We start from the raw sequence: 12,210 nt of genomic DNA on the forward strand, positions 1-12,210 counted from the left end.
GCATGCCTTTGGAACATCCTAAATAAATCCTCTCCCTCCTTTGTGTTTACACTTCAGAAAGGTATTGGCTTTACATTATCACCTACTAGTAATTGTTTAGCCAAACAATACTGTGCAGATTTAGTTTGCATAACTTTTAAATATAAGTCAATCCCTTCACCCCCACTTACTTTTTTTACTCGTCATAGAATCATAGAATATCAGGGTTGGAAGGGACCTCAAGAGGTCATCTAGTCCAACCCCCTGCTCAAAGTAGGACCAATTCCCAACTAAATCATCCCAGCCAGGGCTTTGTCAAGCCGGGCCTTAAAAACCTCCAAGGAAGGAGACTCCACCACCTCCCTAGGTAACGCATTCCAGTGCTTCACCACCCTCCTAGTGAAATGGTGTTTCCTAATATCCAACCTGGACCTCCCCCACTGCAACTTGAGACCATTGCTCCTTGTTCTGTCATCTGCCACCACTGAGAACAGCCGAGCTCCATCCTCTTTGGAACCCCCCTTCAGGTAGTTGAAGGCTGCTATCAAATTCTTCTCTTCTGGAGACTAAACAATCCCAGTTCCCTCAGCCTCTCCTCATAAGTCATGTGCTCCAGACCCCTAATCATTTTTGTTGCCCTCTGCTGGACTCTTTCCAATTTTTCCACATCCTTCTTGTAGTGTGGGGCCCAAAACTGGACACAGTATTCCAGATGAGGCCTCACCAATGTCGAATAAAGGGGAATGATCACGTTCCTCGATCTGCTGGCAATGCCCCTACTTATACAGCCCAAAATGCCGTTAGCCTTCTTGGCAACAAGAGCACACTGTTGACTCATATCCAGCTTCTCGTCCACTGTGACCCCTAGGTCTTTTTCTGCAGAACTGCTACCTAGCCATTCGGTCCCTAGTCTGTAACAGTGCATGGGATTCTTCCGTCCTAAGTGCAGGACTCTGCACTTGTCCTTGTTGAACCTCATCAGGTGTTTTTTGGCCCAATCCTCTAATTTGTCTAGGTCCCTCTGCATCTTTTGCCTTCCAATCGGTGGAGTCTCCTTCTGCTCCCTTCCCTCACATGGGTCATCTAGTCCACTCTCCGCATTAGTACCTGTAGAGAGAACATGGAAATGATTGCTCACCTGTATCTCCATTGCTGGTGCATGGACGCTCTTCTTTCTCCTTCTGGAGGTCACATGCTGCCAAACCTCTTCACAATCCTTCTGTCCCTGCTGCACCTGCTTTGAATCTTCAGAACATTGTAGCTGTAGAAGCATCTCCTGACATCTGTCCAGGAAATCTTCATTTTCCCGTATGCAACGCAGAGTCGATACTCGTTTCTCCAGCCCTCGAACCTTCTCTTCCAATATGGAAACCAACTTGCACTTTGTACAGACAAAGTCGCTTCTGTCCTGTGGAAGAAAGACAAACATGGCACAACCTGTGCAGGTTACAACAGCTGATCGCTCACCTTCCATATCACCGTCCTCTTAAGAGCTTCCTCAACTGTTGCAGGAACTACTCAGAGAAACCTGCAGATGAAAGCCTCAGTGAGCTCTCCCCAGGTGAGCTCCCGGGCAAACTCCCTCTGTTAGCCTCTGCTGTTCGCCGCTCTGCTAGTTCGCTGCTGACTGCCCTTATATACCAGTCAGGCCTACTCAAGGCCCACCTGGAACAAAGCACTCCCAATTCACACTTTTCAGACAAGCAAGCAATCAAGCACACGGTCAAACTGACCAACTGTCCCAGCAGCAGACACTCAGATACTCACCAACACAGCCTTTTTAGTCTTTTATTTCCTTCCAGTTTTTTGAGAAATTTCTAGTATTAAGGTATCCAAAACTGAACATATAGTATTTTTGGTGGTGCCCACAACTTCTGAGAATGTGGTGTTTCTGTAAATAGTTAAGAAGAAAGAGAGAATCTCTTGTGCTACAACTCTTTTCAGGTGTCTAAAAATGGTTAAAGATTAATGATTTCCAACACAAAGTATAAAGCAGTTGAACTAAGTTGCAAGGCTAACTTTAGGTTAAAAGCATAGAGTAATAAGTTTTGTAGTTTTGACTTAAAATCTGTTGACGTTATTGTTCATCCCTAATTGGTTTATGTAACAGAGAATACTTTGGATAATCTGTGCATTCAAGACGACTTTTTTTTTGCTGGAATGAATAGCCTCTTAAATTTCACAGTCACAAATATTTGCTTAAAATTAAATAGTAATTTATTTTTATTTTTAATCCCTATATTACAAGACACGAGTGATATTCATCAGACAACAAAATCTGTTGAGGGCTCAAGGGAGTTGATGCTTAACATTTTAAACCATAAGCCAAATGCTCAATGTTTATGCTCAATGCAAAATTTCAGTGTTACATATGAATATGTGCAGTTCTACAGTAGTTTGATTAAAAACAGTGCTGATCTTATGCTTTAGTGGCTAAGGTTTTTGTGGATTCCCTCCCCCCTTTTTCCCTGGTTGTACATGTTCAAAATATCTGATAATAAGCCTATTCCATGGTACATTTTCGTTTTGGTGATTGATAAGTGTCAGAACCTAACCAATCTTTTCCCCCCTGCAGTGGAAAATAGTTTCCACATCATAACAGAGACCAATAGGGAGTTCCATGACCCCATGAATTCCCTGCTCCCACCTGCCAAATGTTCACAGATGATGCTAGGAAAACCTGGTGACTTCAGCTTCAAATTAGCAAAGTGTATGCTTAAGTAAAATCCTTATTCAACATGTTTAAGCACATGCTTCACTAGAAGTATCTACTCAGGTGCTATTGCAGTTAACAGACATTGGGCATGTGCTTAATTTTAAGGACCTTCTTAAGTGCTTTGCTGAATAGCTATGGACTGCTAAATCAAGGCATTTGTCCCATAAAACTGAAATGATGAAAAAAGTTTTAATGCTACATTTGAGTGCCTTCTGCATTTCTAGTCCATGCCAGAAAAGGGAAATTTTAAGAAAAAGGAAATTTAGACAAGAAAAACAATAGATTTAAATGTGATGTGTAAGGTAAACATAACAAAACCCCATCAACCTATATTGTTTGTATTTTCATATGGATATTTTTAGCCTACTACATAGGTAGATATATTTGGTGTGGTATTATACAGGTAAGAATGCAAGTATACAAATGTGTTGCAGTATGAATGTAGATGTGGTCCAGCACTGTTGTACACAGGTAGACATACTGGTATTTGGTGCAGTATTGTTATATGCTAGTAATAAGTCAATAAGCAATTGATGTAAAGCTTTTATACATAAATAACGTAGATGTTTGTTGCAGACTAATTTTTGCAAAATCAATCCCTTTTACTTATTTAGTTATCAATTATACCACAAAATAATTTGATCCCTAAATTGTCAAATGAATTTTAAGTTATGGGGTTGTAACGTAAAGGCCAATGGTCTTACCTAGCAGCTAGTGTTTTATTAAGAAAATAAAATACATCTTTCTCAAATGATTTTTTGCATTGATCAAATGATTTTTTGAAATTTTGAATGACTGAGTAGAAGTTTGCAGTCCCCTTCCTGCCTCCTCTGGAACACACTATAGATTTTGAATGCCTCTGGCCTGTAGCAATGTGGAGAATTTCACCCTCTGATTTCTCTGCAATACTGCTAGCTTTCTGGAATACTTGGAAGCACTACAGTAACTGCCAGTTCTCTATCAGTTTCCCTTTTAAACTGAGAGATTAAGGAGACTTCACTTGCTCAGTTTTTGCCAAAGATTTAATTTTCTTCTGACACCATGTAACCTACAAGAGTAACATAATAGTTTTTACTTCCTGGCCCCATCACCTGAAATGAATCGGAGGTACAAAAGTTTGATGCCTCTGTCAAATGACAGGGGTTTATAGTCACTTGTTGCATTGGCTACTGATACAGAAAGAGCAATCAGTTTGACTGTATTAGTGGTAAGGTCATGGTTTCTCCTGCTGATTGCAAAGGGTCCTTTAATGGTTAGCAAAGACTGTAGTGATTACATGTTCTTTTTCAGTTTGTCTATTTTAGATGGAAGTTTTTGAATACTGCTCTGAAAGGTTGCTTTTCCTCACTAGAAGGCAATTTGTTGTAGTTTCATGTTCATAATGGTTTTATATCTCTCTACTGTGAGTCTCCTTTTTCATTTTGTGTTAATAAATTCAATTATATTCTGCTGTGTTCTGGAGATCTTAGCACCTCTTTTGGTTGAGTCTTTGCCTTTTATTTCTTTAAGTATGCATTTGGGGGCTCAAAGAATTTGACTTTCACTGCCCATTACATTTTTCTAAAAAAAAAGTCCTGGCAATTATTTCCCCCTCAGGTACTGCTTCTATGTTTCCTACAGATTTACTGGTGTTCTCACCATTATTTTTAGTTTGTGAGAGATCTCCTATTTCTATCTCTCTGATAAGTTTAAAATGTGCATCTCCTAAAAATGAGCTTTTAAGCCACCATACAGTGTATTGTCACGTGGCTGCTTGCAATGATATGAGAATGGGGAGTGGTCTGAGATAAATTAAGTGAGGATTTTACATTCTTAAATATCTATTAGCTGGTGGTTTAGGGATGAGAAAGAAGTTTGTTTTGAAATAAACAGTATATGGTACAGAAGCAGGCATAACCTACAACTCTAATGTCTGTGGAGAATATGGACTGAGGAGCATAGTTCTTTCACTACTGTAGTTAAAGCATTTTTGAGCTTTATCTTGTGTGTATAATAGAGTTGGGGCACTTTTAAACTCTTCTGCTCAGATTAATCTAGGGAGAGTTTGTTCCAGAGATCCCTTTCAACTAGGATTACCATATTTAAAAAACAAAAACAAAAAGAGGACACTCCATGGGGCCCCGGCCCCGCCCCAACTCCACCCCCAGCCCTGTCCCAACTCCGCCCCTTCCCCACCCCAACTCCGCCCCTTCCCCAAAGTCCCCACCCCCTCTTCCCCCTCCCCTGCACACTCCGCCCCCCTGCTCCTCCCCCTCCCCTGCTTCCCGCAAATCAAATGTTCGCGGAAAGCCTGAAACAGGCAGGTAGCAGGTAAGCTGGGGCGGGGCGGGGGGGGGGGGGGAGGCGGCCCAGCCCGGCCCCCCCAGCCGAGCGGCTCTGGCCCCGGTGTCTCTGGCCCGGCTTGGCTCGGGCCCTGGGGCGCTGGCCCCGGTTCCGGCCGAGTGGCTCCAGCCCGGCCACTTCAGCTCAGCTCGGGCCCCAATCATTAATATTCTTGTGTGATGTATGCACATGGTGTGTATTAAGAGTTTTGACTATACTCTGGAATTAAAGTGTGTTTAAACTGTGCAACACAAGTATGTAGGGACAGAATTAGAAAGGCCAAGGCAGAAAATGAGATTAAACTAGCTAGAGACATAAAAGGTAAAAAGAAAACATTCTACAAATACATTAGCAGCAAGAGGGAAGACCAAGAACAGGGTACGCCCATTACTCAGTGAAGGGGGTAGCGGGGGGTGGAAACAATAACAAAAAACGTGGAAATGGCAGAAGTGTTTAAATTATTTTTTTTTGGTCAATTTTCACCAAAAAGTTTAGTAGCAATTGGACATCTAACTTAATGAATGCCAATGAAAATGAGGTAGAATTATAGACTAAAATAAAGAAAGAACAAGTTAAAAATTACTTAGACAATTTAGATGTTTTCAAGTCACCAGTGCCTGATGAAATATATGCTAGAATATTCAAGGAGCTGACTGAGGAGATATCTGAACCATTAGTGATTATCTTCTAAAAGTCATGGAAGATGGGTCAGATTCCAGAGGACTGGAAAAGGGCAAGTGTAGTGCCAATCTATAAAAAGGGGAATAAGGACAACCCAGGAAATTACAGACCAGTCAGTTTAAGTTCAGTACCGGGAAAGATAATAGGGAAATAATTAAGCAATCAGTTTGCAGAAACATAGAAGATAATAAGTAACAGCACGGATTTGTCAAGAACAAATCGTGTCAAACCAACCTAATAGCTTTCTTTGACAGAATAACAAGCCTCGGGGATGGGGGGAAGCAGTAGATGTGGTATATATTGACTTTTGTAAGGCTTTTGATACCCTCTCACATGACCATCTGATAAACAAACTAGGGAAATACAACCTAGATGGAGCTACTATAAGGTGGATGCATAACTGATTGGAAAACCGTTCCCAGAGGGTAGTTATCAGTGGTTCACAGTTGAGCTGGAAGGGCGTATCAAGTGGGGTTCCACAGGGATCAGTTCTGGGTCTGGTTCTATTCAATATCTTCATCAATGATTTAGATAATGGCATAGAGGACAATACCAAGCTGGGAGGAGTTGCAAGTGCTTTGGAGGATAAGATTAAAATTCAAAATGGAATGGACAAACTGGAGAAATGGTTTGAAATAAATAGGATGAAATTCAATAAGGACAAATGCAATATATTCCTGTAGCAGGGTGAATGCCCGCTCCAGCCCTGAAGGGGTTGGAAAAGTCCTGCAGAGGGCTGGGGCTGTGGAAAGGGGCAAAACCCCGGCTGATTGGGGAAGTGGCTACAGCTGGGGCCATGCCCCAAACTGAGCCACTCAGCCTTATAAGAAGGCCAGGTTAGCCAGAGCTGAGGAGTCTCCCTCTGACAGGAGAGAGAGAGACAGACCTGGCTGCAGGGAACTCACCAGGGACCTAGAGTGAGGCAGGGCTGGGGAAAGGCCTTGGGGGCTGGGAAGCCATAGACCAGCAACTCCCCAGGCTGCAGGGCCTGGTCCTAGGCCCACATAGGTATTGAGGTTACAGAGGGGCAACCTGAGGATGGTTAAAGGCAAATGTATGGATCAACACTATATGAGGAAATATGGATACTTAATGATATTATGCTTTAAAGTCTGTGGCCAAACAGGGAGAAACAGGTTCCCTCTCAGACAGGAGAGAAAGCAGCTATTTATCTGTCTCCTATGTATATTAAGCATGGTGGAATGAAAATAGTGGAAACCCCATTAATGTACAGGGGAATGGGAAATCCAAAGGAAGGGAAAAACAACATGAGTTCATCATGCCCCTTGAAACAAAGGCATTGAACTTTAGAAGAAGTAAGCAAAAATAGAAGCCGTCTTTGTCATCCCTCACTAGACGGAGACCAGAGGCCAGAGCTCTTGCAAGATGAGAAATATGGGTTCTTCAACCATGGAGGGGTTGAAGTCTCTGGAAACTGAATATAGTTGACACTTAGGAAGACAAGGGAAGCCAGTGCTTTGTCTTCTGTGGAAGGTCCTGACTGAGGGAAAGTCAACCATGGTTGGAAAGGAGGAAGACTGATGAGGGAAACCATCTAGAACAAAACATATAACTTGCTAGATTAAGTTTTAGACTTTTATGTTCATGTTTTCACTTTTGTTTGTATGTAGCCCTGTCTAGCTTTATTCCTTTAAATTGGTATCACTTAACCTATGTCCAATTGTTAATAAACTTGGTTCATTTTCCCTATAAACCAGCTCAGTTCTATGTTTGTAGGGAAGGGTGTATTTACCCCAGTTAAGTTACTAAGTTGTGATGTACCTTATTGTTTCTCTGAACTGTCCTGGAGAGGGCTGGACATTGCAGAACACATGGTTTTGGAAAATTTGGGACTGAGGGTGTATGGGGGTCACCCTGCAAGTAGTAACTGAGGCTGGTAGAAGTCGATGTGGGGCGGCAGACAGGCAGCTAAAGTCAGAGCTGCTGAACCATGGTGTGACTTGCATGCTGGTAGGCTGGCTGTGAGTGGCCCAGCCTGGAAGCTGCAGCAGCAAAGCATTGTAAGGCACTCAAGCTTGCTGGCAGGTCTTACTGGTCTGCATTGCACCCCAAACCCCATAACACACAGATTTTCTGGTTTTGATGAATCTGTTTTCATGCCTTTCTTTAAAGGGCTCAGGATATCTTCCGTCAGGCAATGAAATCTCCAAGTGTCTTCTTGGAAGTGGTTCCTCCATATAATCGTGAACAATATGAAAAGTCTGTCATTGCTCCCCTTTGTTTGCTCGATAATGATGAAGGAGTTCCAAAAACAAAGGTTTCACCTCCTGTTCTTACGAAACCAACTGTGAAAACAGTAGATCTCTCTGGAATGAACAGCCTGGAGACAGATCTGCAGGCAACACTACAACACGCTAAGAGCCCCAATCTCCCAAGGTTGGGTAAGAAACCATCTTCGCCATCACTGTCTCCTCTGATGGGCTTCGGCAACAAGAAAAATGCAAAGAGAATAAAGATAGACCTTAAGAAAGGTAAAGGTTCAACAATCAGCAGTGATGTACTGTAACAACTCCATGTTCTCTGTATTGGTACCTTAACTTTTAACTGAACTAGTGACACGGGGCCATCTGAGTGTTTAAACAGTTTAGTTATTGATACTTTAGTAAAAGATAAACACAATATTCTGAATATGTCACCGGGGACTCTTGCCACGTTTTTCCTGCCCTGTTTTGTTTTTACATGCTGGTGTGACATCGTTGGGGGAGGAAGTTCATATAAGGTGATGTTGTTGCATTCTGCACTTAGGAAAAAATGAGCAGAACAGGAAAAACAAATACAAAATTTCCATGGCTTTGTAGTTAGAAGAGCCAGAGGCCACATAATCTGAAGCGAAGAAGAAGCTGTGTAGAGTGTGCAAGGGGGATAGTTTAAAAGAACAATAAAGTAGAGTAAATACATGGGATGCAGCAATTAAATTTGAGAATGTGCGGTGGAGCCCCACAGATTAATTGGAGTGGAGCTTTCAGGCACATCCCTGTAATTCATGGATTTTGAAGCCAGAAAGGACCATTATGATCATTTGGTCTGACCTGATATGTGGTTCATGATATGTAACACAGGCCAGAGGAGTTCCTGTTATGAATGCCTGCATCATGTCCAGTAGTTAGAGCACATCTTTTATAAAAACATCCAGTCTTGATTTTAAAATTTCCGGTGATCGAGAATCTTCTACAACCTTTGATAAATGGTTTCAATGTTTAATTACTTTCACTGTTACAATCAGCACCTTATTTCTAGTCTGAATTTGTCTAGCTCCATCTCCCAGCCATTGGCTCTTGTTATACTTTTGTTTGTTTAACTGAATAATTCTTTATTCTCCCCATGTAGATGCTTAATTTTCTCTTTGATAAGCTTGAGTCTATCACTGTAAGGCATGTTTTCCAGTCCCTTAATCAGTGTTTTGACTTTTCTCTGAATTTCTTCCGATTGAATATCCTTTTTGAAATATGGATACCAGAACAGGACAGTGTGTTCCCATAGGAGTTGCACTGGTGCCCAATACAGAGATATTGCCTCCCTATTCCTACTTGATATTCCTCGGTTTATATGTCATGACTCCCTCAGTCCTTTTCAGAGTCACTGCTTCGCAGGATAGAGTCCCACATCCTGTAAGTATGGCCTCCATTCTTTGTTCCTAGATGGTATGACCTTATATTTGACTATATTGAAATTTGCCTGCACTCACCTTGCTAAGCAATCCAGATCTATCACCTTAATTATTTACCACTTCCACAATCTCTGTGTCATCTGCAAACTTTATCAGTAGTGATTTTGTTTTCTTCCAGAGCATTGATAAAAATATTAAATAGCTTAGAGACCAGAACCAATCCCTGCAGGACCTTACTGGAAACACACCCTTTAATGATGATTCCCTATTTACAATTATATTTCGCTATCAGTATGCTAGTTTTTAATCCATTTAATATGTGCCATGTTATTTTTTTTTTAGAATTCTAGTTTTTTAATCAAAATGTCATGCTACCAAGCCAAATGCCTTACCGAAGTCTAAGTGTATTTATCAACCAAACCTATTCTCTCATCAAAAAATGATGCTAACTTAGTTTGACAAGATATATTTTCCATAAACCCACGTTAGTTGGCATTATAAAAACATTAATTCTTTATTAATCAAGTCCCGCATCAGCCATTCTATTTTAGAGAGAGAGAGAGAGAGAGAGAGAGAGAGTTAGGTCATCCTATTTACTCTTTTTAAATATTGGTAAAATGTTATCTTTTTCTAGAACATCCATGGTGTTCCAAGTCTTACTAAACATAAGCAGTTAACGCTCAAGAGAGTTCTTTGGTCAGCTCTTTTAAAACTACTGATTTAAAGATGTGTAACTTTAGCTGCTGTTTAACATTCTGTGTAGTTATTGTTGGAATGGAAAGTGTATGATAGGAATATATCATCTGGCTTTTTTCCTAAGTACAGAACAGAAATATTTATTTAACATTTCTTTTTGTTATTATTACTGACAATTCTACCATTTCCATCTAGTAATGGGCCAATATCATTGTTAAGGTTTTTTTTTATTTGTGATGTTTTTAAAAAAACATAAAACCCTCTTTCTTACTGTGTGGTCTCTTCTGGCCATATATTTCTGCTTGTGTCCTTTTGCGTCCCTTATTAATTTTCCACAATTCCTAGCATCTGACTTGTATTTATTGTTATCAGTGCCTCTTTTTTCCATTTATTATAAATGGGGTTGTTTTGGTTCTGTTTATATTGCTGTTTTTTTGCTTCCCTTTTGAACCAGGCTGAGGTTTATTTTTTGTTTTTAAACTATCCTAGCCTGCGTTCTCGATTCGTGGCTTTTTGGGTGTTGGAGAAAAATGTTCTCAAACAGTTCCCAATTATCATTCATATTTTTATTTAAATTTTTTCTCCCAGCTGATTTGGTTCATAATTGTTTTCTGCTTTGCAATATAGGCTCTTTTAAATTCTGTTTACACATAACAAATGTAAGATAGTCATGATCACTTGCACTAAGCAACCGCTAATTTTTAGTTCTGTGATATATTCTTCTTTAGCTGTCAAACTGAGGTTCAATATAGAATTCCCCTGTTATAGCTGCCACACTTTTTGTGTTAGGAAATAGTCATATATGACTTTTAGAAATTACAAGGATGTTCTAATACTGGCAACATGCGAACTCTAGTATATGTCACCCAAATTGAAATCGCTCATGATGAGTTTTCACTATACATTACAGATGGGTGCTTAAGAAGACAGTCGTCTTCTTCTCTCTTGATTTGGTGGTCTAGAGCAGACACGCATTGGCACCAGTCTTGAGCTGTAACTGTTAAAACATTGATCCATAAGCATTCAAGATTGTTTGCGTCCAAAGTTGTCGGTGACTTGGAAATAGGCAATGCCATCATGACACAGAGTCTACTCCTCATCTCCTTTTGCACACTTGAACCTTCCTTGAATAGGTTATAACCAGAGATGTTGACATTCCAATCATGCAAATCTTCCCACCATGTTTCAATAATATCAACAAGGTTGAATTTATCCTCATAAATGAGCAATTCTAATTGCTCGTTTATTACCCACTCTCCTAGCGTTGGTGTACAGGCAATTAAAAATTTTCTTCTCTTGGTGCCTTGATTAATTTGGTTCATGGCATCTTGATTTTGCACTAAATAAATGCTCATTTGTCCGTCCTCTCCTCGCTTCACTCGCTCCTTTTGTTGTTAAACATCCTGCTGTTCCCTAGAAGCTTGGTTCGCCTTCTGCTAAAATGGAAGCTATCCCATCTATACAACCACTCTCTCCATAAGGGGTAGGTCAATGTTCCTCACAATTAAAACCTGTTACCTTACGCTACTTAGTCAGCAGTTCTTTACCAGAATCTCCTTCTTTCTGTCTTCCTTCACTCTTGGGACAGAAAGGATCTCAAGAAAAATCATTTGGACATGGCTCCTTCAGCACTCTTCCAAGTTCTCTGAAGTTGTCTGTAACATGTGAGATATCATGTGAAGCAGTGTCTTTAATGCCAATATGCAGGGCTGGCTTGCATAACCTCAATCTCCCAGACCCTTGCCAGACCGATGAAAAGTGTGCATAGATTTCTGCTTAAGATAATACTGAGTCATTCTGCATTACTAAGACTTAAGTAGAATTTTCCATACCCTTTGAATGGTATAAAGTTTTTGTGCTCTTCATCACTGTCACCATATTTCTGCCTTTAAATTAATTTTGGCATATTTTGGGTAACAATCATGCCATTGATTATAGGCACACAATATGGTGTCAGTCAGTCCCCCTTCCTGTATTTGTGCTGCTTTGCCTAATTTTTTTACCATAATTTTTTTTTGCTTTACCCCACTATACGCAAAATATTTTATGAGATGATATGACTCTAAAGGATTAATATCTAAAGCAGTCCCAAAACTACCTGGGAAAGAGGCATTATATTTAGAGTGTGAGCCCTCCATTTAGTTTCTGATTGGAACATGGGTAATTCAAAACTATTTTAGTTTATGCA

General features: G+C 40.5%; 1 protein-coding gene across 4 annotated transcripts in view; it reads left to right on the forward strand.

Moving 5' to 3' along the window:
- The window catches only part of PARD3B (par-3 family cell polarity regulator beta), a 641,105-nt gene that overhangs the window by 330,228 nt on the left and 298,667 nt on the right, over positions 1–12,210 (forward strand). For all 4 annotated transcript variants that reach the window (XM_024104030.3, XM_065562102.1, XM_065562103.1 and 1 more), the window contains one exon: positions 7,832–8,190. In XM_024104030.3, coding sequence (XP_023959798.2) covers positions 7,832–8,190 — 359 coding nt within the window. The remainder of the gene's footprint in view (positions 1–7,831; positions 8,191–12,210) is intronic.

The sequence above is a fragment of the Chrysemys picta genome, chromosome 11 (genome assembly GCF_011386835.1).
Source record: "Chrysemys picta bellii isolate R12L10 chromosome 11, ASM1138683v2, whole genome shotgun sequence".
Lineage (NCBI taxonomy): Eukaryota > Metazoa > Chordata > Testudines > Emydidae > Chrysemys > Chrysemys picta.